The 25252-nt window shown below is 37.9% G+C and overlaps 4 protein-coding genes across 6 annotated transcripts; all 4 read left to right on the top strand.

The window, feature by feature from the left end:
• Positions 1 to 236: 236 nt before the first annotated feature.
• LOC126794385 (40S ribosomal protein S19-3) lies at positions 237 to 1877 on the top strand. Its single transcript, XM_050521093.1, has 4 exons — positions 237 to 409; positions 1084 to 1174; positions 1282 to 1465; positions 1594 to 1877. The coding sequence occupies exons 1-4, from the start codon at positions 326 to 328 to the stop codon at positions 1664 to 1666; spliced, it is 432 nt and encodes a 143-aa protein (XP_050377050.1). The 5' UTR covers positions 237 to 325; the 3' UTR covers positions 1667 to 1877.
• A 3719-nt stretch (positions 1878 to 5596) lies between these two features.
• Positions 5597 to 10218, top strand: LOC126793350 (diacylglycerol kinase 1). 3 transcript variants are annotated; one of them, XM_050519842.1, is made up of 9 exons: positions 5613 to 5716; positions 5832 to 5890; positions 6086 to 7530; positions 7779 to 8145; positions 8663 to 8739; positions 8973 to 9092; positions 9237 to 9401; positions 9653 to 9790; positions 9880 to 10218. In XM_050519842.1, exons 3-9 carry the CDS (start codon positions 6367 to 6369, stop codon positions 10027 to 10029), a joined length of 2181 nt encoding a protein of 726 aa, XP_050375799.1. In that variant the 5' UTR covers positions 5613 to 5716; positions 5832 to 5890; positions 6086 to 6366; the 3' UTR covers positions 10030 to 10218. The 3 variants fall into 3 exon arrangements, with proteins under 3 accessions (XP_050375801.1, XP_050375799.1, XP_050375802.1); XM_050519844.1 differs by lacking the exon at positions 5832 to 5890 and having other exon boundaries at positions 5597 to 5716; XM_050519845.1 differs by lacking the exons at positions 5613 to 5716; positions 5832 to 5890 and having other exon boundaries at positions 6069 to 7530.
• Positions 10219 to 13238: 3020 nt separating this feature from the next.
• Positions 13239 to 15279, top strand: LOC126793089 (UDP-glucose 6-dehydrogenase 5). The gene is made up of 2 exons (XM_050519517.1): positions 13239 to 13373; positions 13729 to 15279. The coding sequence occupies exon 2, from the start codon at positions 13741 to 13743 to the stop codon at positions 15181 to 15183; it is 1443 nt and encodes a 480-aa protein (XP_050375474.1). The 5' UTR covers positions 13239 to 13373; positions 13729 to 13740; the 3' UTR covers positions 15184 to 15279.
• Positions 15280 to 15942: 663 nt separating this feature from the next.
• Positions 15943 to 25093, top strand: LOC126793491 (pre-mRNA-splicing factor ATP-dependent RNA helicase DEAH1-like). Its single transcript, XM_050520029.1, has 28 exons — positions 15943 to 16119; positions 16236 to 16335; positions 16460 to 16590; positions 16687 to 16881; positions 16967 to 17038; positions 17377 to 17463; positions 17734 to 17767; positions 17880 to 17934; positions 18822 to 18881; positions 19034 to 19105; positions 19667 to 19730; positions 19912 to 19991; positions 20117 to 20181; positions 20286 to 20343; positions 20483 to 20540; positions 20620 to 20685; positions 20768 to 20836; positions 20967 to 21056; positions 21355 to 21441; positions 21572 to 21687; positions 21765 to 21831; positions 22199 to 23239; positions 23439 to 23501; positions 23636 to 23756; positions 23873 to 23973; positions 24362 to 24424; positions 24499 to 24571; positions 24664 to 25093. The coding sequence occupies exons 2-28, from the start codon at positions 16242 to 16244 to the stop codon at positions 24705 to 24707; spliced, it is 3126 nt and encodes a 1041-aa protein (XP_050375986.1). The 5' UTR covers positions 15943 to 16119; positions 16236 to 16241; the 3' UTR covers positions 24708 to 25093.
• Positions 25094 to 25252: the final 159 nt, after the last annotated feature.

The raw sequence follows: 25252 nt of genomic DNA, 5'->3' as shown, positions 1-25252 counted from the left end.
ATTATTAATCAAGATTCAAGACCAATATTTGATAATAATAATAATAATAATAATAATAATAAAGAGTCAAGATCAATAAAAACTACATGAGCTCACAAGCGGGCTAAGCAAAACAGATTTTGGGCCCAAACCCCTAGCTTATCAGAGCCCAGATGTTAATCGTGAAAGAAATAAAGGGGCAAAAACGTACTTCCATTCAGAAACCCCAATGCTCACCCAAATAAATTAAAACCCTAATCGCAGACCTCACAAGTCGCAGGTGAGCTCCGCCGCAGCTTGAGAAGAAGAAGAAGAAGAAGAAGAAGAACAAAGAAGAAGAAGAAAAATGGCGACTGCTAACAAGGTGAAAGACGTGTCCCCGCACGAGTTTGTCAAGGCCTACGCCGCTCATCTTAAGCGGTCCGGCAAGGTCAGTCCCTTTCTCTCTGTCTCTCTATCTGTGTTCGTATACATGTTTGAGTTATATTCATATTCAAATATTGCCTGTATTAAAGGATCTGTGTAGCTTTTGTGCTATTTGAGATTGCTAGGTTCAAGATTTGATGATAGTTTTGATTGTTGAATTTGAGTTCCTCACATATGACTGTAGAAGTTTATATCTATCAGTGTTGTTTCAATTTTGAGTGCAGGAAGGGATGTTGTGTTTGGGCGCTTCAATGTTTATGTATTATTTGTTTTCTGCTGTTCAGTTGTTGTGTTTCGATTCAGATTTTCACTTTTAGGTTTATAGGTTCCGAGTGCATTTGATGTTCAAAGGACAAAAGAATGTTTTACTATTATTGCCAGCTTCTGTTTCGTTGTTTAATCGCAGTTTTACATTCCCGCTCAGAATGATTTGCAGTATTTAGTCATATTATGTGCTTGTTTCTGTCTGAGTTGGTTCATCAGCTGCTTTAATTAGATTTCTGTCCTCGGCCACATCTTGTCCGCTTCTCTTAATATAATTCAGTGGAAAATGTGGTTTGGTGCTTTCATGGATTCTCCAAGTCCATAATGTTATGTGTTTGTCTTCCTCACTCTTTCTTGTTGCAAAGCAATGATTGCAACTTTTCTGATGAATGGATTGTTTCTATATTGTAATAGATTGAGCTTCCTGAATGGACTGACATCGTGAAGACTGCTACCTTTAAGGAGCTGGCTCCTTATGACCCTGACTGGTACTTCATCAGAGCTGGTATGTAGAATTCATCATCTCTCCCTGCAAATGGAACCTCTCTCACAATTAATGGTGTGATAGAACTGTGACTTGTATCTTTAATCGTTAATCTCTTCTCTTTGCAGCATCTATGGCAAGGAAAATATACTTGAGGGGTGGTCTTGGTGTTGGTGCGTTCCGTAGGATCTATGGAGGAAGCAAGAGGAATGGCAGTCGCCCACCACATTTCTGTAAGAGCAGTGGCGGTATTGCTCGTCACATTCTTCAGCAATTAGAGCAGCTGAAGATTGTTGAGATTGACCCCAAAGGGTATGCTTCTTTCACATTTCATTTGTACTGTATATACATTTTGGCAATAGTTTTTTTTTTTTGACAAGTTGATTTCTGAAACTAGTGTGGTCATTTCTTGGATGTTAAATGATATTTGGTCATTACAGAGGAAGGAAAATCACACCCAGTGGCCAGCGGGATTTGGACCAAGTTGCTGGACGGATCGTTGTTGCAATCTGAGACATCAACTCAAAAGGCATGGTTATGCAAAGTGATCTGGAAACTATTTGCATTTAAGATTGAGAGAGACAAATATGGGGAGGTTTTTGATTGTTTTATGTCAGATCTTCACTTTTATGAGTAAGGGTTTTTTTTAATATCCATGTAGTAGAACCATGTCCTTCCTTACTGAAGTTTTGTTTATGAAAACCTATTCAATTTCCTACTGTCAGACAGTAAGTGCTTGATCTAATTGCACGGTTTGATGTAGAATGAAAGCTTTTCCTCACGATTGAACTGCAGCCAGTGAACAGTAAACTCTAAAGATGAAATTTTAGTTGAATTGATGTCAATTCTAGTCGGTTTCTTAAAATGGAGTTTAAGTTTTGTGTTTCCCCGACTGCGTCTCATCTCATAAATGTTTTGACAAGTCTTTTAGAGAAATCTGAACTACCATTCTTACTTGTGTCAAGCACCCTCTGGCTTTCCTCCCTTTGCTGAGGTTCAAATATTTGTTCCATTGGTGTTTCCCCGATCTCAATGTACTAAGCAATTGGGCAAACTTACGCGCAAATATGATTTTTGGTACTTGAATATTGGTTAAATTATTTGGGTCATTTATTATTTTGTTGTCCTGAAGACTTGTTAAAGAGTAATGCCTCGGAACAATTTTTGATATTGTTTCTTGCTGGTGGTATTCATCTTTTCATGCCTAAAATCAATGAAAATGCTACCGAAAGCCTGTGCAATTTGTAATCAACCAGGTGAGAATTTGTAGTTACCGACAAGGGAAATTGCAATTCCCATCATGTTTCTTTTCCTCTGTTTGGCAAAGTCTAGAATTGGACTAGAGATACATGTAGAATTGGAGAAATTTTTCAGTACTATCGTAGCAATACATGACAATGTTAAGTGGTTTATTATTCGTATCACAATTTAATATGCAATATTTAATTAAAAAATTATATTTAAATAATTTTGTCAAAGACTATTTTGACCATATACTCTAATACCCTAAAACCCTACATCATACGCTCTAAACCCTAAACTGTAAACTGTAAACTCATAATCTTAGTTTAAAAAACAATATCTATAAAGGACATTTCACAAATAATAAAAATATGTTAAATTATAATTTTAGTGTAATAAATCCACATATCGAAATATAACAGGTAAGAAGGGTCACTAGACATTGTCACATGGTAGTACGGTAGCATATAAAAATTTCTCGTAAAATAGACACATAAATCTAAAAGGTTGGGATAAATATAACAATTAATGATTTTTCAATTGGGATAATAAAATCCTAATTTTTAGCAATAGATGGTGGAGTGTGTTGGGAAAGTGAATCCTTTAGGTGGGTGAAGGGAAGCATTTTCCGCCAAATTTTCCTTCTAATTGGAAATTTTTTTCATTTCCTACTCTTTTAGGGGCTTGTCTGTTGTGCAGCAATGTATGATATACACACAATTATATGTGGTGATTGAAGGGTATCATGAAATGCACGTGTGGGTGTGGGGGTTTGTTTGTGGAGGAAAATGCAGCAGCGCATAACATAATTTTCCCTCTTTTAGGCCATGTTTACTAATCCGTAGTGAGATTGACAAAGGATATGAGAGAGAATGAATGAGAGAGCTCATCCTTGTGTTTACTTGTCATTCTCTTTCATCTTGCTGTAATACTCTAGCTAGTTAAAATTCCTGCACTAATAAGAGATTGCTTGAAATAATTGAAGCTAGCTGGTCAAGAAGAACAACGTGACTGATAGACTATATATATTAATATATTAGATATGTGCTGATGTGCATATTATGCAGCTCTACTACAAGTTTTTTTTGTTAATGTGATAGAAATAAAATATGCATGAATTGTAACTAGTAACTAGTTGATAATTGGCAATCAATTTGCTAGCATGATAGGATTCATGGATTATTGAAAGCTAAAATGCTGAAACTGTAGATGAAACGCAGAAACGGGTTACAGGACTACATTGTGATTCAATTCAATTCAATTAAGGAGAACAATACGACAAGTCTATATAAGACAATAGGGATATCAAATAAATACCTATACTACCCTTAATGGTTTTTCCTTCCATGTGTTTACCAATATGTAAGAAACCTTAAAAAAAAAAACCAATATGTAAGAATCATAATCATGTGCTTTTTATAGGGGTATTTATGAATTATCAATAAATGATGAGGATAATTTTATAATGAAAAGTTGATTATCCCACGATAAAGAATCAACACCTACTCTCCTCACCAAAATGATAATGAGGGAGTCATTTCTGAAATTGTTGTGGAACCCACACGAAATTCATTTCCGAATATGTTAGTAAACATCAATTTTAAGGAGGAATGAGAGTCACTCCCTATGGAGTCATTCATTTTCCAAATTAGTAAACATGCCTTTACTACAGATTCCAAACATAGGATAACAACGAGTTTCCTTTCCTATGTGTTCCATTCCGTGAAACAAACACACCCTACAAGTTATTATATGTTTTCGTTTCTCATTGTACTGTTGCCGTTGTTGTGAAAAGTACTAAAAAACGAGGTATCCATCACGACATGACCCTAAGAAATTCATCAAGACTTGTAAATCCCTCGGATGCATAGAATCGGGTCCGGATACGTGGAAGCCAAGCGTTTTTTCTTATTCTAAAAATTAAGTAAGTGGATGCGTTTTGGAAGCGTCGAAATAATAAATATATATTATATAATATTTTATCTTTTATTTTTTAATTATTTTATTCACTATTAAAATAACTGAATAACTATTAATAAATTTTTTTCTAAACCATGATTATCCTTAATTATAGCAATATTAAAGCTTCATTTCAAAATTCAAATAAAAAAAAGTTCAGTATAATATGAAGGTGTTGAGAACGTGCAAGTCAAAGAAATATCACTAGATGAAATTAAATAAAAAAAAAAGATTCGTCTTATCTCTGTCTCTTTGTCTCATCTATATTTTGTTCATATCTCTACCCAGCTCTTCCTCTTCTCTCTGACACATATTATATCGATTGATGCTATTCATCTTTAACCGCTTGAAAAAATTAAAAGAATATGAGAAATCAAGAAGAGACTCAAGACATTGATTGATGAAATAGAGGTACAGAAGGAATTGCGCTTCCAATTTGGAAGCCAACGCTTCCGCCGTTCTCTTAAACCCTCATTTTCCAGAATCACGCTTTCATTGTGCTTCTCCGCGCTTCTGAAGCGGAAATCGGTCGTCAAACCAAGTTTCCGTGCTACGTAGATAAATCCCTTTATGAGTCGTTCGACTCCACCCTTGCGGTTAAGCTGTTAAGGTAACGACCGTCATGGCCGGCGTATGAAGTCTGACGGGCAATGTGTTTAAGGTCTGAGAACAATTTCATTTTGACTCGAGAACTTGCTATGACAGGTGGTTATTAGCGATTCCGTTTTCATAAAATTATTTTCCTTATATTGTTCAATCAGACGCTAACACTAGTACAAGTATTAGAGTATAATGATTTTTCCCGTGACTTTTTTCCGTTTGGAACAAGCAACATGTATAATGAATTTTTTTGGTTAACAACATGTATAATGATTAATCACAATAATTTCTCAGGAATGAATTTGTGGTTTGAACTTTGAAGATCGACCTTGAAATAAATAATTAAATGGAAGTTGTTTGTTATGTCGGCCTTACTAAAGGCGCCTCCCGGGACCCACATCAAAGTGTCGACTAACCCATATGCCACAGTGCAATACCAGGACCCACAGACACGTCCCCCACATCATAGGCTCTCAGTCGGCCACGCGGCTTCAACGAAGCAAACGGATTCGGATCTCTACGCGCCCTCCCTGTGGTACCCACCACCTTCACAATTTAGAATCTTAATTCCAGAATTAAATTAAAATATAAAAATCAAATTTATATATTACGAAAGGCCATTGCTTTGTTTCCTGGATTTGAGTTTTGCTTCGATTCCTACACTCTTTAGCTTCCTCCCTCCTCTCTCTTTCCCTCTGCGCCGATCAAGAGCGCTAGGGTTTCCTCTCCTCGCCTCCGCCGCGATCCATCTCCTTCGACACTGTAAGTTCTTATTTTCTCAATTATTATTATTATTATCTTTTCATCTTCAAAAGTTGTTGATCCTTTCTCTTTCTGTAATACGATCAATTTTCATTTCGAAATCTTCACCTGCCAGAATGCGTCTATTTGCTTCTGTTTGCTATATCACTTGCTCCGTCGCCTGTGAATTTGGAGGTGAAACTGAAGTCTGAAGCCTGTTCTTGTCAATTTTTGATAATTTACTGCAGCATTGAATTTTGATTATGATTTGGTGTAAATAGGTTGTGGAATTTCATGTGTTTATGGTGGAAGATTATGTAGTGGAAACAGTGAAGTTGTGAAATGTATGGGAGAGTAGACTTGATATTGATCGTTTTATGTTTCGAATAGGTTGCAGTGGTTATATTATCGTAAGCGTTGTTCGACTTGAAGGATCAGCCAAGGCTTTGGCTGTGTTGTGTGTTTGAGCTTGTTTGAAGCTTGTATGACTTGAAGGATCAGCCAAGGCATTGGCTGTGTCGTGTGTTTGAGCTTGTTTGAAGCTTGTATCGGTCTTGGAGATATATTGGGTTGATCATTGTGCTAATTTAATCTGGTGTGTTGTTATTGGTGGGAGGGCAGTTGTTAGATTGATTATGTACTCGTGTAGAAGGAGGAGGTGATCACTGAGGATGGATGAAGATGGGGATATGGATGTGTTTTTCTCCAATTGGAACAATAGAAATCCAACTGATCGCCTCTTTATTGTCTCTTGCTTGGTTGCTGCCCTAGTTGGAATTCTGACTATAGCTTATTCTGCGTTCCAATGGAGGAGGAACATCAATCTAAGTTGGATGAAAGCCATAGCCAGGTCAAAGAAAAATCCAAAAGCACGTCACAAGGTTCCTGTAGCTCCACATACTTGGGTTTTAGAATCTGTACCCCGAGGAAAGAATTTTAATTGCTGTGTGTGTTTTAATACCACTGGCCCATCTCAAACCCTCGGGCCTCTGTCAGCTTCAGACAGTTTTCTGCACCGTTGCAGTATTTGTGATGCAGCTGCTCATCTAGGATGCTCTTCTACTGCACATAAGGACTGCAAGTGTGTATCCATGATTGGTTATGAGCGTGTAACGCACCAATGGGCTGTTCGTTGGACAGAGGTTTCAGACCAACCTGATGAGACTTCTTTTTGTAGCTATTGTGAAGAGCCCTGTAGTGGTTCCTTTCTCAGTGGCTCCCCAATATGGTGCTGCTTGTGGTGTCAACGACTAGTGCATGTTGATTGCCACAGTAACATGTCCAATGAAACAGGTGATGTATGTGATTTAGGTCCATTCAGAAGGTTGATTCTATCACCCCTTCATGTTAAGGAATTGAATCAGACTCAATCAGGTGGATTTTTGAGCTCAATTACTCATGGAGCCAATGAGATAGCATCTTCAGTGCGTGCAAGTATTAGGAGTCAGAGCAAGAAATACAAGCACGGAAATACAATCTCTAATGGGACGGGAAATAGTGGCAGTACTGGGGATATGTCTACTGAAAGCACAGCTGATACTAATCAAGCTGTTAATGTTTCTCATGAAATGGAGGAAAACTGTAATGGTACTGTGGATGTGGATTTGCAGAACCAAGATGCTGATGTAGATAACAAATTGGAATCTAAGCCCAGTTTGCAAAGGAGCTCATCTATGAGTAAGAAGGATGAATCTGTACGGATGAAACAAAGATATGAGCTGATTGATTTGTCGTCAGATGCCAGGCCTTTGTTGGTTTTCATCAACAAGAAGAGTGGAGCTCAGCGTGGGAATTCACTGAGACAACGTTTGAATATTCTTCTCAACCCCGTCCAGGTTTGATTTCTACTGTGTACTTCCTTAGCTTTACTAAATAAATATTATGACCTGCCAGCCTATTACTTTAATCTGGCAAGAAACTGTAAACAAGTATTTTCTAGCTGCTGAGTGCTAACATTTATCAATTTGAGACATGGAGCTATCTGTTATATTGAGTTACATGAAGATTGGTGAACCTTTCTTCTCTTCACATCTTTTATATTCTACTCTTTCTGATTCTTGGATGATCTATGTGTTACATGTAGGTGTTTGAACTAAGTTCAACACAGGGTCCAGAGGTGGGTCTGTACTTGTTCAGAAAGGTGCCACACTTCAGAGTTCTTGCTTGTGGGGGAGATGGTACTGTTGGTTGGGTTCTGGATGCCATTGAGAAGCAAAATTTCGTCTCTCCTCCTCCAGTTGCTATTCTTCCTGCCGGAACAGGGAATGATCTGGCTAGAGTTTTATCATGGGGAGGTGGTTTGGGTTCAGTGGAGAGACAGGGAGGCCTTTGCACTGTCCTGCACCACATAGAGCATGCCGCTGTAACTATTCTTGATCGGTGGAAAGTGGCAATTTTAAATCAACAGGGAAAGCAACTTCGACCGCCAAAATTTATGAACAATTATCTTGGTAAGTTACTGTATTAGCTTAGGTATCTGGTTTTAAAGTGGTATGAGCAATTTTCTTTGTTCTTATTGGTCTAGCAATATGTTTTTGGTAGTGTATATTTTTTAATTGTGCTCTAGCTCAACTCAGTTCTAAGTTAAACTTGCAGAATAAGTTTTGTGAAGTCACTGCTTGGCTTTACATCCTGACACCTCTTAATTTTCAGCATACTGAATAGAAAATGAGTCATAACCTTAAACTTGTCGATTTACTGAGGACTTAAATTCGGCGCAATCTAAACTATCCCCTCTAATGTTGAAGTAGCAACTATTCTGAGGTTTGGCGTAACATGTCTTCTGGTTTTGGCTTAATATGTTTTTGGTTGGATTCAACAGCATATGATTTTTACGACATGCATTGGGATCTAAGAGACTAGAATTACTATTACTTAAATATTGTTTTTGTTTCTGCTTTACATATCACTGTGTGGACTATCATGTTCCTCCCACTGATAATCAGATACATCAATTTTCATTTGTAGGAATTGGATGTGATGCAAAGGTTGCTCTGGACATTCATAATCTTCGTGAGGAGAACCCGGAGAAGTTTTATAATCAGGTAATATTTCCCTTAACCCAAATGTAGTTAGAATCGATTAAGACAGAACTTATTACACTAAAACCCAGAAGCTAGTTTATGTAATAGTAAGTTATGAAAGGGAAGTAATTGAAATCAACATCGTGCAAACATTTTAGATCTACAATTTTTGTTGTCTCTAGTTTTCTTTTTCTATATTTAAACTGTTCCTGCTTCAAACATTGACCTACCTTCAATTGTTTTATAAACCGCAGTTTATGAATAAAGTTCTTTATGCAAGAGAAGGGGCGAAGGGTATAATGGATAGAACATTTGTAGATTTTCCTTGGCAAGTTCGGGTTGAAGTAGATGGTGTTGAGATAGAGGTCCCTGAGGTGAGTATGGTTATTATATACTGATTTTTAATTCAAAAATCATCACTGTAGTTCTCAGGCTCTGGTATGTCTGGATATAGGGTGATTGGCAAGTTTTGTGATTCTACTTGCTTGACAGTTTCTAAGATATAGACAAATTTGCAGGATGCAGAGGGTGTACTTGTTGCTAATATTGGAAGCTACATGGGTGGCGTAGATTTGTGGCAAAATGAAGATGAAACATATGATAATTTTGATCCGCAATCAATGCATGACAAAATTCTTGAGGTTGTGAGCATATCTGGAACATGGCACCTTGGGAAACTACAGGTAAATTGGGTATTTGTTATGCATGTACTTGCATCTGAATTGACATACTACTAGTTTGGTTTATTTAAGTATTTAGAATGTGAAATTTCTTAAGGTATTTGATGTTGTACCATAAGTAGTAGTGTGACTATTTTGAGTATTAAGTTTTCTACAACAGTGCACAAGTTTTGATAACTCAACTCAAGCTTGAACTATGGAATTGGGATGTATGTGGAGATATTTTCTTAACTTTTGTTTTTGTGTGGGAACAGGTTGGGCTTTCGCGTGCTCGCAGACTTGCCCAGGGACAGTCAATAAAGATACAGCTTTTTGCAGCATTTCCTGTTCAGATTGATGGGGAACCTTGGTTTCAGCAACCTTGTACATTGTCTATATCCCATCATGGCCAGGTCCTCCTCTCATCCTGCATTTTATTGTGTTGGCGTACACATATGAGCCATACTGATGATAGTGCCAATAACTTTGAACTCATGTGCAGGCATTCATGTTGAAGAGGGCTGCGGAAGAGCCACTTGGTCATGCAGCTGCGATCATCACCGATGTCCTTGAGAATGCTGAAACAACCAATGTAATTAACGCTTCACAGAAGCGAGCTCTTCTTCAAGAAATGGCACTCAGAATGACATAGTGTTCCATAGGTAAATTAGTAATCAAAATTTTGATTGTATCCCCTTGTTTTTAGAAATATTTACACGTTGTATACCACCATGTCATATGTAACTTCTTTTTTGTGATCTAAAACATGATGCTTCGACCTGAAAGTGCGATTGTATATGAACCATGTTTACCATCAATGAAAAGTGCGATTGTATATGAACCATGTTTACCATCAGTTTTCCCTTGGAGTGAGATTGTCATGCTTTGTTTATTCAGTTTTCACTTAGTCTACAAGTATATTCATAATCAGACAGGCATATTACACGGTTAATAATTCCACTTGAAGTTGATGTAAATATAACATGAATGTTGAAAGATAGCAGAAGTTAATTGCTGCAGCACCCTTCTCTGTTTTTGGCTCATTTCTCACGGTCTCACCTGTGTCCATAATAAGCATATCAAGGCACCTTTTCCAGTTGGCTACATGTAATAAGCTTTACATCACTGAATACCCTAACAGCTTGATCTAAGTGCTCATATGTTCCTTTGCTTATTCCTCACAAGGCCTCGCTTCACTTTATTCCACGCCCTTGATACAAACCCCTTTGTAGGATCTGTGCTCGATTTTCTGTTGCAGGCTGTAGACACCTGCGAGCACAGAATTCTCCGTGATGTCTTTACACTTGCGTTGTGCATCCGATCCAAACTTCCTCTGTACAATGGCGAATTGAAGCAGTACAAGTAGAGAGGTGAAGAGGATGCTTTTGAACCTTGAATAGCTCTGTTAAGTTGTCGAGTGACGGCTTGAAGCTCAAATGAATCGTATAGTGTGCTGCCGTTGTGCCTTGGACTTAGTTTCCATACCGGGGAAGTGGCAACTGCCTGGGATTGATGAGCTGTTGTGCCACTGCTTCTATGTGTGTGATCTTCCCTGATTGAGATTCCTAGAACAGTAGCAATGTCTATTTGTTTTGAAGCCTCCCCCATTTGCTTTGAGAAAGCTAATTAAGGATGGCTCTTTGGTTGTTTAGTAGATGTTTTTGTAGGTGTTTACGGGCAGATGGAAGTTTACCTTGTAAGTAACGTTGGTTTAGTAAAGATTAACAAGATCTTTCATTGTGTTTTACGTCTCGATGGGCATGATCTCACGAATCTCACATGGAGGTATCATTGTGATTAAGTAAGGCAGTGTTAGACATAATAGTCATCGATTAACCTTATACAACACTACACTTCCTCATCCTAATTTTGTTCTAAAACAAAAAACCCTTGACTTGGAAATTTGCATCTTACCGAGGGTTTTAACGAGCTAATTAGCTCCTATAAAGCATTGAATTAAAGTTGCGTTGTATATAGACAACGCTCTTTGAAATTGACTTCTGGAAGATAATCAAAGTATTTGAAAGGGAAGCATCCTGCATGTTAGTGCCATCACTTTGCTGTAATCTTATAAACTAAGCAAGTAAACATGCATATGGCTTAGATCTACTTTCTTTCTTTAAATCTACTCTTTTTCTCTGTCTTCTTTGAATCTACTTTTAAATTGTAATATACTGTATGTCATTCATATTCTTTTCAGAATGTTTGATATCTCATTATCTCTTAATTGCTCATTACAATATTGTTCCTTACGCTATGAAAGGAAAAGGAACTGCTAGCTTCTTTCTAAGTACATCAGGATATATAAATTTCAGTTCCTTTTACCGGTATTTCCCAAGTGTTGGATCTGAAATGAGTTCCATCCATTATACCAAGTTACCTAATGGCAAGAAAAAGCATAACCCATTAGAAAACCCCAACTTAAAGCTCACCATTCATTTGGTCTTATGACTTTGTGCTCACAGTTCGGAGCTGAGATCGGATGTCTAATCCAGAAATCAGAAACGAACTTGCGTCGTATCAGCAACACGAGTATCAAATTACAGTAAAATTTTTATGGTACTCCGTAGTATGACATAATCCAGAGTTTTCCACCCTAAGAGAAACCTGTTATGCAACACATTCGTTAGTATCTCATTGAGTTACATAGGCAATTCAAGTTATTATGTAAGCGGCCTAATTCGGCCTAATTCCTATCAGCTTAGCTCTCTTAACTAATTAAGACGAATGCCATATAAGTGCAGGATTCATTCGAGGTTCCATTGATACCAAAAACAATATACATATCATAAATATATGTACTTGCATCCCATAACTAATAATGGTTGCATTTCGGTCAAGGAACTCATTCTGAAGTCCAGAAAATATCACATTCATGACCATTCTGGTAGTTAGTATATATACTCTGTTGCCACAGCCTTATTTTGGTCCAATACATGCAGTGCATTTAACCAAGCAAAGAATTTGGGGTCCAAAAATAATATTGATGAACTTGGCATATATGCAATCGAAAGAAAAAGAAAGTAAATTGGTATATATTGGTAACAAATATATGATTGCATTTATTTGCTGCTTCTACAACAAAGACTCTAGCTTTTCTATATAATATATGATCCTTCTGTAGTTTACTTCACGTTTTGCCATAGCTAGCTTTCACTTTGTTTGTTTCCACTGGTGCTGATTTGCGGGCATTTTCTCAGGTAAGCACACGTTTATCTCATTCATTTGGTTTCAAGCTTCTGAATCAAGATGATGATTAAGGGTTCCTTTTCTTCAATTAGCTCTGCGAAATTTCATATATCTTTCACCTCACTCAAGCATGCATTCTCTGAACCCCACCTCACCAATCACCTGTTTCTGCACTTTTAAGCTTCCCTGATTTTACTGGGAATGGTAAATAAAACGTAAGCGTTTATTATTTACAGTCTTGTAATAAACACCCAACTTGCTTTTCACTCTTGTCAATTGTCATGATAGTCGACATAGGGCGTTTTCGGCGCTTCACGCGTTCAGGTCCAGCTTTCACTCACTTTGAACTGCCTTTGCCCATTGGAACATGATCTATGGGTTTTTGTTTGTCGGAGAAAAAAAAACTGATACCAAAACTGTGTTGTTGTGCAAAAACTGGTTTTGGCCTTTTGGGTACTCTTGGAAATTTGACTTGTTTGAGGGTTTTTTACTTTTTTACTTTTTTTTTTTTTCTGTTTATGGGTGAGGAAAATGACAGTGGATGGCTCAAGTATTCCCTTGTGGCCTTGTTTGTTACTGAAAGGTGGTGTTTGGAAACGTGTTGAACGGTGCAAGCCCCCCATTTTTTAATAGCCTGACTTTGCTTTAGTTTGTGAAAGTGAACATGTACGTGTTAGATCTTAGTACTTTGGTTTTGGGTATTTAAGAACCCTCTTCCTCTTTGCTTTCCCTGTAGAAACCTGGTGTCTCTTCTATTCTGAGCATTACTAGCTCTGAAAGGTTACAGGGAAGACAGAGATATTAAAGGTAGGTACTTAACTGGGTCTGAAACTTTAAAGCCAACACCTGTTTCTGCTGTGATTTTTGTTCACTTTTGTTGTTGTTCAATTTGGTTTGGTATTGCTCCACGATTCTTAGTAAAGGTCAGATCTTTTCGTTTTCAGTACCAGTAGAAATGCATTACTAGCCAAATTAGGCTGCTTTTTCTCTAATGGTGAAGTCTGATAAGGTTGACTATGGATCATAGGCGGACTTTTACCTAATTTTGGTTCTTGAGATATATATTTTTGGGTATAAATAGCTGTGGATCATAACGTGATTGTGTTTATACAGCAGTGTTTATATTCAAGAAGCATTCTCTACAAATTTGCTGCATTTTCAGGTTCTTAATACAATGGTGAAGATCTGCTGCATTGGAGCTGGCTATGTCGGTGGACCAACCATGGCAGTGATTGCCCTCAAGTGTCCAGCAATTGAAGTAGCAGTTGTTGACATCTCAGTGTCTAGAATAGCAGCATGGAACAGCGATCAGCTTCCGATTTACGAGCCGGGTCTTGATGAGATTGTGAAGCAGTGCAGGGGAAAGAACCTCTTCTTCAGCACAGCTGTGGAGAAGCATGTTGCAGAGGCAGACATTATCTTCGTTTCGGTGAATACGCCGACGAAGACTAGAGGTTTGGGAGCTGGCAAGGCTGCTGACTTGACATACTGGGAGAGCGCAGCTAGGATGATAGCGGATGTGTCCAAGTCCAACAAGATTGTGGTGGAGAAGTCGACCGTTCCGGTGAAGACTGCTGAAGCAATTGAGAAGATTTTGACTCACAATAGCAAGGGAATCAAGTACCAGATTCTGTCAAACCCGGAGTTTCTTGCAGAGGGGACAGCTATTGAGGATCTGTTCAAACCTGACAGAGTTTTGATAGGAGGGAGGGAAACCCCTGAAGGGCAGAAGGCAGTGCAGGCATTGAAAGAAGTGTATGCTAATTGGGTACCTGAGGACAGGATCATCACAACTAATCTATGGTCAGCTGAGCTTTCGAAGCTCGCTGCAAATGCTTTCTTGGCGCAGAGGATTTCTTCTGTTAATGCTATGTCAGCTTTGTGTGAGGCTACTGGAGCAGATGTCTCACAGGTGGCTCATGCTGTGGGGAAAGACACCAGAATTGGACCCAAGTTTCTTAATGCTAGTGTTGGTTTTGGAGGGTCTTGTTTCCAGAAGGATATCCTCAACTTGGTGTATATCTGTGAGTGCAATGGACTCCCTGAAGTTGCAGAATACTGGAAACAAGTGATCAAGGTGAATGACTACCAGAAGAATCGATTTGTTAACCGAGTTGTGTCTTCTATGTTCAACACGGTTTCAGGCAAGAAGATTGCCATTCTTGGGTTTGCGTTCAAGAAAGACACAGGTGACACCAGGGAGACACCTGCCATTGATGTTTGCAAGGGCCTGCTGGGAGACAAGGCACAATTGAGCATATATGACCTGCAGGTAACTGAGGAGCAGATCCAGAGGGATCTGTCAATGAGCAAATTCGATTGGGATCATCCAATTCATCTGCAGCCTGCAAGTCCTATTGGAGTGAAGCAAGTTAGTGTTGTGTGGGATGCTTATGAGGCCACCAAAGGAGCTCATGGGATCTGCATTCTTACTGAGTGGGATGAGTTCAAGGCACTCGATTATAAGAAGATTTACGACAACATGCAGAAGCCTGCATTTGTTTTTGATGGAAGGAATGTTGTTGATGTTGAGCAGTTGAGGAAGATTGGATTCATTGTCTACTCAATTGGGAAGCCATTGGACTCTTGGCTCAAGGACATGCCTGCTGTGGCATAAGGTGGATCAATTCTCTTAATAAGGCTACACAGATGTCCCTGATTCTTTAAATTTTTATTTTATTTTATTTTATTTTTCATTTCAGTTACTGTTCTTGCCTTACGTTGTCTCACAGTCAAGCTTCAAATTTATATAGAATAAAAAGAATTTTGGTATTGAGTTTGGATGTTGGTTGAGTTGGGGCATTATAAGAAATGCTTATATGATTGAAGTGCACTTCAATTTTTTTTTTAAATTAAAATTTGCGAGACACTTCGCCATTCCACGTGCCGAACCTGACCTAGGACTCATAGGATAAGAAATGCATTATGAGCATCATATGAAGTTGAGGAGCAAACTTATGAGCATATTTCTATAGAGGAAAAAAACTTAGATCCAAACAAATACTCATTTGATTGGCTCAAGCAAATACTCGAGCCATTTGTATTAACTAAGCACATTATGCCTAAGGAATTGCCACACCCAAGGAATTCGATTTGGCATTAAGAATTTGGAGAATTTACCCAAAGTAATAAAAAAGATCGCCTAGACGGGAAAATAGGCGGGCAAATCGTTCGCAAGGTAAGACGCCTAGGGAGCTAGGCGGATGTTAGGCGGCTTGTCATGAAAGTAAATTACTTGCATCCCTTTTCGAGTGGGCTGTTAATTAGCCCAATAAAACTCAGGCCCAAAGCCTGTTCTATATAAGCCTCAGAGGTTTCGATTCGGATGAACTCGAAGCCCGCACTTCCTTTTTTGAGTTCGCCATTTCTCTCTTCTTCTTCTCCGTGCTGGCGCTTTAACCGTTCCTCAAAACGACGTCGGATTGTTCAACTCCGGCCGGTCTCAGCCGTCTCAACTATCCTCTCAGCCACCGCATTCTCCACTCCTTTCTGGTCTTCCGAAATTACTCTCTATTTCCCAGCCAGACGAACCAAAGCCCTCTAATTTCATCAGGTGAGCTACGGTTATGGAAGTTAGGGTTTCAGTGTTTGATTTCGATTTACGATAACTCGCATAGTCTTAATTGATCTAGATTGTTCTGAAAGATTGATATTAATTGTTGAATGCAGTGAACAATGGGGAGCGAATTGAAGACGTGGGTTTCCGATAAGCTGATGACATTGCTCGGTTATTCTCAGCCAGCTGTTGTTCAGTACATTATTGGATTAAGTTAGTTCTAATCTTACTCTCTTTCTGAATTTGCTTTCGTTAATTACTGTGCTGAACTTAGGGTTTCAAAGCTGATCTCGTTTTTTTTTTTCTGATGCAACTTTTCTCATTTGGTAATTTGTAGCTAAACAAGCAAAGTCTCCGGCTGAAGTGGTGGAGAAGCTTGTCGATTCCGGGTGGACCTCGTCGCCTGATACGCGTAAATTTGCTGAAGAGATATTCTCCAGAGTGCCGCACAAGTCATCTGGACCGAATGTGAGTTGTTATTCCGAAATCAGTTACTGTATGGATTCAAATGTTTGTTTTGTCCGTTTAGAAAATCATGTGCATGTGGTTTTTGTTGTGTTTTAGGTTTATCAGAAACAAGAGAGGGAAGCTGCGATGCTGGTGAGGAAGCAGAAGACGTATGCTCTCTTGGATGCAGATGATGAGGATGAGGAGGATGATAAATCTTCTGTGCCGGTAGTTTCCGAGTCCAGGAAAAGTGATTCCCATAAGAAACGGTTCAGGAGGAAGGAATCGGGTCAAGATGATGAAGACGATGAGGTTGAACCTTTGAACCTTTCCAATGAGAATATCTTGGTTTTGTATCTCTTTCTAATTGTTGGTTTAACTTGGGGTAACCCTGCAGGTGATTGTACACAAGGAAGACACGAGACGGGTTAAAAGACGAACTTCCCCAGATGAGGATGATGGTTCAGAGGTTTGTAGTTTATATATATATATATATATATTTTATATTATTAATACTTTCTTCTGTCTTTCATCAAAAGATAAATTTGTTTTGATGGAATTGGAGATAACAAATTGAATGAATTGATAGTTTCATACAGTACTTCAATAAACTCAATGGTCTGATTGGTAGGCTTACATTTTTGTTGCTGCATAAGCTCTTGTAATGTCTAAGCTACACACACACATGTTGATATATTTGTGAGCCTCAGTGTTCTGAGGTTCAACTTTAAATGTATTTATTTGGCATAAGTTTTTCCTTTTATTTCATTACCAGTAATATGCGCTCTTTCTATGATGGGTATGCAGTCTGAAGAAGAAAGATTGCGTGATCAAAGAGAGCGGGAGGAATTAGAGCGCAATATGAGGGAGAGGGACACAGCAGCTACACGGAAGGTAGTACTTAATTCTTAATAGTTTTACTTTGTTCGGGCTAATTGAAGTTATTTGAATGCTTTGGCTTCAACATATGAGCTGGGCTATTCTCTTAAATGCAATCTAATTATCCTTTTACTAGCTACACAACTTTTAGATTGAGCTATGTTTTTTTAGTATTTCCATATTAGTTATGACTTATGATGAAGTACATTTACATGCTTTTGCATAACATTGCTTCTGTTAGTTCTGTATTTCTGGTTTTGATGATCTTTTTTTTTTCTTTGATAGTTAACAGAGAGAAAGTTATCAAAAAGAGAGGAAGGTACTAAAATTTGACAGCATAGTTACATTCATATATCACGTTCAGTTCTTAAGCATTTGCTTGTGGTTATACTATACGTTATCTAATCCTGATGCATTTTACTGGACAACAGAGGAGGTTATTCGGAGAAACAAGGCTTCAGAGCGAAATGAAACTGAAGATTTAAGGTTTGTTATTATTGATATGTCAGGACTTTCAGGACCGGCATTATCATTTTTCTATCATTTTAATTATATTCTAAATTGTGGAATTGTATGCCTTTGATGGGCAATAGTAACCTCAAGTACTAGTAAGGAGGTTTAGTAGGAAGGAAAGGTCCGTGCTTTACTCTGTTGTGGTCTGGGGACTTCCTGACAGTACTTCCATGCTAAAGTGTCCGTATCTTAAAGATTGTAGGTTTCAACATGAGGCCTTGGTTTCAATTTGGGTTCATAAAGTTCTTAGGAGGATTTCTGGTGACCAAAATAAAATATATAACTAAAAAACTTAAAAACCTTGGTTTCTAATAGTCATGCTACCCAATTTTTTTAAATGTAATTTTATTGCTATACAAGTTATATTTTGAAAAAAAAAAACAACAAAAGGGTTCTTCCTTTTGTGTGCATTTTTCTGGATGTGACAAATTCTTTAGTTTATAGGCTCATCCAGCCTGCATATTTGGAGGAAGAATTGAGTTCACATCAGTGCTTTGGCCAAACTTTTGTTTTTTAGTTTTTGGAGTGGCACTTTTCCGTCTGTAATATTATGTCAATCCAAGTGCATTGTGGACTCTGGGATTTACGCATAACATGGTTTTGTTTGTTGATAGTTTAAGTAGACAGACTTTCTGGTTAAACTTCTGATATTCAGATTTAGTATCTAATCTTGTGAAGCCACTTATTTTCTGGATCAATACCTTTTTATTTTTGGTCTGAAATATTTTTTCTATACCTATATGTTAGGTTAATTAATTTTGTTCCTATGTTCCCTACAACACCGAGCATGGTTCTTAATTTGTGTGTTGAATTAGCAATTCGTTATAATTTTTCCATTATTTTAATTGTCTCTGATGCAGAAAAGTTTCGAGACAAGAATATCTAAAGAAAAGAGAGCAGAAGAAATTGGAGGAAATCAGGTTTGAAAAAGATATCCTTTTTCTATAGCCAAAACATAGCAATTTATGCCAAAAAATGAGACTTGTATTTCATTATATTATAACACATAATACCATGGTCAACTTTGCTTTTTTCTCCTCCCCCTCAATTCCTCTTTTGGCATGTGTTTCAGAGATGAAATAGAAGATGAGCAATACTTATTTGAGGGCGTGCAGCTCACAGAAGCGGAGCGTCGTGATTTAAGGTGAATGGAACATTCTCCTATGCATTGCTAGCAACATCTAGTTCTTTGAATTTTCCTTTAAATGTTGATCTCTCTTCAAAACTGTTAGACTGGGATCATTGTTATTAGGGTAATGAGTAATTGTCTGCTAACATCTTGATATTGTACATTGATAGGGTGTACAATATCACCTGGCACATTTAGAATATACAGTTGCGTTTATACTTGGTCATTTTACTGTACAGAGACTTGAGATATTACATGGCAACCAGTTATATGAACTATACTCTGAATTATTTTTGACGGTGATGGTTCTTTACTTATGGACTTTGTTTTATTGTTATTAAATTTTTTGGCTGTGGGAATCCATCTTCAAGGCTTATACAATTGAGTACTGTGTTTGTTCCACCCTGTTGGTGGATATTAATGTGTGATAAATGTGTTTATTTATATTCAAATGCTAAGATATAGTAAATAATAGATGTCCTTACAACTTGTCCTGAGAGTTGCATTATATTTCCCTGTGTAATATTTTACAGACTCTCGGTTGAAAAGAAATTCACAGATTCTATCTTTATGCAGTCACAAGAAGGAAATACTTAAAGCTATAGAGGATCGGGCAGTTGAGGATGAGAATCAAAATGAGGTAATGATAAGTTTTTTGATATGGCGATTGAGATAGTTTCTGTCTACTGATGTAGGAGTGGATGAGTGGTTGAATGCATTGGCATATCTTGTGACCTGTGAGTCCAGTTGTTCATCTTGCATCTCAACTGTTATCATCTAATCATGTGCTATATATATATATAATTTTTTTGTGACCACAGTACAGGATTCCTGATGCGTATGATGTGGAGGGTGGTGTCAATCAGGAGAAGAGATTTTCTGTGGCAGTACAACGCTACAGGTGTTCATTTAGTATATGTTTACTACAATGTTCCTCTGCATATACTACACTGCCTTAAATGGATTAATAATGGAAAGATGCTGTTCTGTCTTGTTTAACCCCTTTTTACATATTGTATTGTCTAGGGACTTGGCTGGGGAGAAAATGGATATATTTAAAGAACAGGAAGCTTGGGAGGATCACCAAATTGGTAGTTTCTTTGTGCAGTTTTTATATATTCTTATGTGCATCTGCTCACGTCATTTTATACAGATTCAGACTTCAGACTTTTTATTCCGAGATCTTATCTTGCAGGAAAGGCAACACTGCAGTATGGTTCAAAAAACAAAAAACGAACATCTGATGAGTATCAGTAAGTGTAGACAGTTTTCTTCCTCTTCTGTATTACATGACCATCTGTAGTTGCATTTGTTAATAGTGAGTTAGATTAACTATAGAGAGTTTTGCAGGTGTATTCTAAGAATTATGACTAATCTTTTTTTTACATTTAGATATGTGTTTGAGGACCAGATTGATTTTATCAAGGCAACAGTAATGGATGGTGACGAGGTATATCTATGGGCATTATCAATTGTGACTTCACACTTTTCTGTGGTAGATGGATCTCATTTCTCTATTCACATTGCAGTTTGAGGATGGGCAACCCTCTGATTTACTTCAATCAAGAGCGAAATCAGAGTTGGAGAAGCTCCAGGTTGCGAACCAATTCCTTACATTTATCTGCTTCTCTACTTTTTCTGGCTCTCTGCTTAGATACTCATGTTTCATTCGTACAGGAGGACAGAAAGACATTACCCATATACTCCTATCGTGATGAGTTGCTCAAAGCTGTTGATGAGCATCAGGTATCATTATATTTTCTAATAAAACTTTATGTCTTTGACTAGGAACATGTATCGTTGTAGTGTCTGTTAACCTTCTCAGTCCTTGGCATTTAATATCCTTATGATATGCCGTTGACTCGTGCCTTTGCAGGTTCTTGTTATTGTTGGTGAAACTGGTTCTGGAAAAACTACGCAAATACCTCAGTATCTTCACGAGGCTGGTTACACAAAACGCGGAAAGGTGTAAGCTTCGTTTTTAACATTTGTATCTATTTGATCGAAATTTGTCGGTCTTTTTGTTGTCTTCATTCGTAAACATTTGGCTCTCTGATGAAATTATTGTTGAAATGGATAGTCCTTTGTCTTGCATGTTAGCCCCAATCCAATTTATTGTGTTGATACTATTAAAAGTAAAATTTATTATCTATTTTCCTGTCATACAACGTTATACAAGTATCTTGATTATGGTTCCAGAGACTGTAAACCTTCTTCTTCTTTTTTGATCGTTTAGGGTTATAACTCTTGCTCTTTTCTTACAGATTGGTTGCACACAGCCACGACGAGTTGCTGCTATGAGTGTTGCTGCAAGGGTTTCTCAAGAAATGGGTGTGAAACTTGGTCACGAGGTATTTAACTTTTGTTGAAATGTTTCTTGTAGCTCGTTATGCTAAGAAGTAACTCTGATTCAAAATGCATGCATATGTCTCATTTTAATTGTACCTAATGATAGTGGGGTTCTTTTTATGCCATATTCAGGTAGGTTATTCCATTCGTTTCGAAGATTGCACCTCGGAAAAGACGGTTCTAAAATATATGACAGATGGGATGCTGTTGCGAGAATTCCTTGGTGAGCCAGATCTGGCAGGCTACAGGTAAGTTGGTTCCTCACATTTGTAGTTAGATACTTGGATTCCTTTCATTGGTTAATTATTTGTATCTGCATTTTCAGTGTGGTTATGGTGGATGAGGCACATGAGAGAACACTTTCAACTGATATTCTGTTTGGATTAGTAAAGGTAAGCACCAAGCAGTAATTCCATCCTCTTTACAAGTTAATTGATAGAGAAATATTGAGGTACCTATCAGCCATTCCCTTAAAAATGAAGTGGCATTCACACACTTTTTATGGTGATGCATGAGAACTGATTATTGACTTTGATCACATATGTAGCCGTTTTGGCCACTTAAATATCAAGTGTTTGTTTCTTCTTCATGGAAACCTCAAGCATATGTAACGACAGTTCATCTTATGATTTTCTTTTGGAGATTGCTAATCTTAAAATTGGCTGGATCCATCCTCGAATTTTCTTAGCAAAGCTCCTTATAAACAACAAATATATAATGGGTCTCTGATTGTCTAATGGTCGGTGCCTTTTGTATTAGGATATTGCTCGATTTCGGCCTGATCTTAAACTACTTATCTCAAGTGCAACGCTCGATGCTGAGAAGTTCAGTGATTATTTTGATTCTGCTCCAATTTTCAAAATCCCGGGGAGGCGTTATCCGGTTGAAATAAATTACACAAAAGCACCAGAAGCTGATTACTTGGATGCAGCAATTGTTACTGCACTGCAAATCCATGTGACCGAAGCACCTGGAGATATATTAGTGTTCTTGACAGGCCAAGAAGAGATTGAAACAGCGGAAGAGATACTGAAGCACAGAACAAGAGGTTTAGGGACAAAAATTGCTGAGCTTATTATTTGTCCCATATATGCAAACCTACCTACTGAGCTGCAAGCCAAAATTTTTGAGCCCACACCTGAAGGGGCAAGAAAAGTTGTCCTTGCCACAAATATAGCTGAAACGTCACTAACCATTGATGGGATCAAATATGTTATTGACCCTGGGTTTTGCAAGATGAAGTCTTACAATCCAAGGACTGGGATGGAGTCGTTGCTGATTGCTCCCATCTCAAAGGCATCGGCTAATCAGAGGGCAGGTCGATCTGGGAGAACGGGTCCTGGAAAGTGCTACCGGCTATATACTATGTTCAACTACCAAACTGAGTTAGAAGATAACACGGTACCAGAAATACAGAGGACAAACCTTGCAAATGTTGTGCTCATGCTGAAGAGCCTTGGCATCCATGACCTATTACATTTTGATTTTATGGACCCTCCACCTTCGGAGGCATTGCTGAAAGCCCTGGAATTGTTATTTGCACTAAGTGCTTTAAACAAAGTGGGAGAGTTGACGAAAGTTGGTAGACGAATGGCGGAGTTTCCTCTCGATCCTATGCTTTCGAAGATGATAGTTGCTTCTGATAAGTACAAGTGTTCAGACGAGATCATATCCATTGCTGCCATGCTCTCCATTGGTAATTCAATATTTTACCGTCCAAAGGACAAACAAGTCCATGCTGACAATGCACGGTTGAATTTTCATACTGGTAATGTGGGAGATCACATTGCATTGCTCAAGGTTTGGTTCAATTTCATTTTCTAAATAATTTTTTTTTCTCTTCATTGAAGAGTCATGATTTGGAACTTATCTATATTCTGAATGGTTTCAGTTGTTCGATGAATTAAATACATTCATTATAGTTCTTAAATATGGTTTCACATATTTTACTGGTTAATGACTCAGGTGCGTGTATGCGTGTGGTGTTTCTTTTCTGCAGGTTTTCACTTCATGGAAAGAGACCAATTTCTCAACACAGTGGTGTTATGAAAATTATATACAGGTACATTTGATTTCCGAAAGCTGCTTAATGCTGATCGTTCCATAAATGCATGGTGCAATATACAGATAGTTGTTAAGTTGTTTAGGTTCTTCATCGACAGTGCTCTTACAATTTGAAATCTGAAATATTTACAGGTCAGGAGTATGAAGCGCGCTAGAGATATTAGAGACCAGCTCGAGGGACTCTTGGAGAGGGTTGAAATTGAGCAGGTCTCGAATCTTGATTATGAAGTTATAAAGAAGGCCATTACATCTGGTAATTTACTGTACTGTTAACTATACTGAATTTAAATGCTTTATTTCTCATTTTCTGTTATTTTACTATTTAATGTTATGCATAATCTGAAATGTAATGTTTGTTATTTCTTTTAGGTTTTTTCCCTCATTCCGCAAAATTGCAAAAGACTGGAGCTTATAGAACAGTCAAACATCCACAGACTGTCCACATACACCCCAGCTCAGGGCTTTCTCAGGTAAGAAAATAATAGCACTGTCCTAGTTTATACTTCCCATGAGTCGTTAGTCCTTTTCGTCATGATTTAAGATGATCTCAGTCATTATATGCCTCGAATATGGAATCAGTTGATAAAAACCTCTACGAGATGACGTTGAAATTGCGTTTGGTTGGTTACTATTTCCATTAAGAGATCTGACCACATCAACATTCAGAGAAAAAATAGGATGCGAGCTTATCTCCCTTCTCAATGGTCCGTATAAAATTCATCGATTTGATAAATAAGGCAGTCTGTTCATTTAACACACCATTCACTTGTGCACACATGTATACAGTACCACCAATTACCCAAAAGCAGTCATGCTTAGTACCTGGATCATCATTTGATTCACATTTTTGTTCTTCAGGTGCTTCCGAGATGGGCTATATACCATGAGTTGGTGCTTACAACCAAGGAATATATGAGACAGGTATGTGTGCCCTGGTACTTTCTATTTTGCATCGGTCTTTCTTATATTATCTGAAATCTGAAATGGTATTACAGGTGACGGAATTGAAGCCAGAGTGGTTGGTGGAAATAGCTCCGCATTATTACCAGCTAAAGGATGTTGAAGATTGTATGATATCTTCTCTATCAATCCCATAACTACATGAATTCCTCCTATCATTTGATTGTGTAAAATGCTGAAATGCTTTTTATAAATTGCAGCTATGTCAAAGAAAATGCCTCGAGGAGAAGGGCGTGCAGCATAGGATTCCACCAGAGAAAAGATTGTACATAGGAATGGTGTATTGGTATGGTAGAGCGAAAGAAGCCTGCAAATACTAATGTAAACATCAGCTGTCATAATGAACTAAAGTTGTCACCCTTAAGACTAGGAGATTTTGCAAAAGAATCGGAGTTGGTCACTTTTAGTGTAGGATTGAGTTCTAGATAAGACATCATTCACCATGTATACACTTCAGGAGTACTAAATAGGCTAGCAGCGGGTACTGATTCGGCAATGAAATTGAGCTCGCCTGCTGTACAGTGAGTTAGACAATGATTCAGTTTTACATGTGCTTTTGTAATTTGCAGCTACTTATAGTTTTTGATCTCGTTGAATCAAGAGACAATAATTTACTTACTAAGATCGGACTCATAGCAACTGCGACCTTGTAAACCTTAAACGACACAACAATGTGAATGATTAAAATTTATGACTAGTACATCATGGTCTCAATGTGTATAGAAAACTCGTGGAGGCATTTACGACGGTTCAAATTGGTACGAAAGAGAGGAATGTTGGATTAAACTA

Source organism: Argentina anserina, chromosome 5 (genome assembly GCF_933775445.1).
Source record: "Argentina anserina chromosome 5, drPotAnse1.1, whole genome shotgun sequence".
Classification (NCBI taxonomy): domain Eukaryota; kingdom Viridiplantae; phylum Streptophyta; class Magnoliopsida; order Rosales; family Rosaceae; genus Argentina; species Argentina anserina.
Note: the sequence above shows the minus strand (reverse complement) of the source record. Positions and strands in the feature narration are given on the sequence as shown.

Excerpts from the sequence above, each read along its gene's own strand:
- LOC126794385 (XM_050521093.1), top strand. The coding sequence starts at position 326 with ATGGCGACTGCTAACAAGGTGAAAGACGTGTCCCCGCACGAGTTTGTC. Across the intron at positions 410-1,083 it reads ATCTTAAGCGGTCCGGCAAG|ATTGAGCTTCCTGAATGGAC; the intron begins GTCAGTCCCTTT and ends ATATTGTAATAG. Across the intron at positions 1,175-1,281 it reads CTGGTACTTCATCAGAGCTG|CATCTATGGCAAGGAAAATA; the intron begins GTATGTAGAATT and ends TTCTCTTTGCAG.
- LOC126793350 (XM_050519844.1), top strand. The coding sequence starts at position 6,367 with ATGGATGAAGATGGGGATATGGATGTGTTTTTCTCCAATTGGAACAAT. Across the intron at positions 8,146-8,662 it reads ATTTATGAACAATTATCTTG|GAATTGGATGTGATGCAAAG; the intron begins GTAAGTTACTGT and ends TTTCATTTGTAG. Across the intron at positions 9,791-9,879 it reads CTATATCCCATCATGGCCAG|GCATTCATGTTGAAGAGGGC; the intron begins GTCCTCCTCTCA and ends ACTCATGTGCAG.
- LOC126793089 (XM_050519517.1), top strand. The coding sequence starts at position 13,741 with ATGGTGAAGATCTGCTGCATTGGAGCTGGCTATGTCGGTGGACCAACC.
- LOC126793491 (XM_050520029.1), top strand. The coding sequence starts at position 16,242 with ATGGGGAGCGAATTGAAGACGTGGGTTTCCGATAAGCTGATGACATTG. Across the intron at positions 16,882-16,966 it reads AAGATGATGAAGACGATGAG|GTGATTGTACACAAGGAAGA; the intron begins GTTGAACCTTTG and ends GTAACCCTGCAG. Across the intron at positions 17,768-17,879 it reads GTTATCAAAAAGAGAGGAAG|AGGAGGTTATTCGGAGAAAC; the intron begins GTACTAAAATTT and ends ACTGGACAACAG.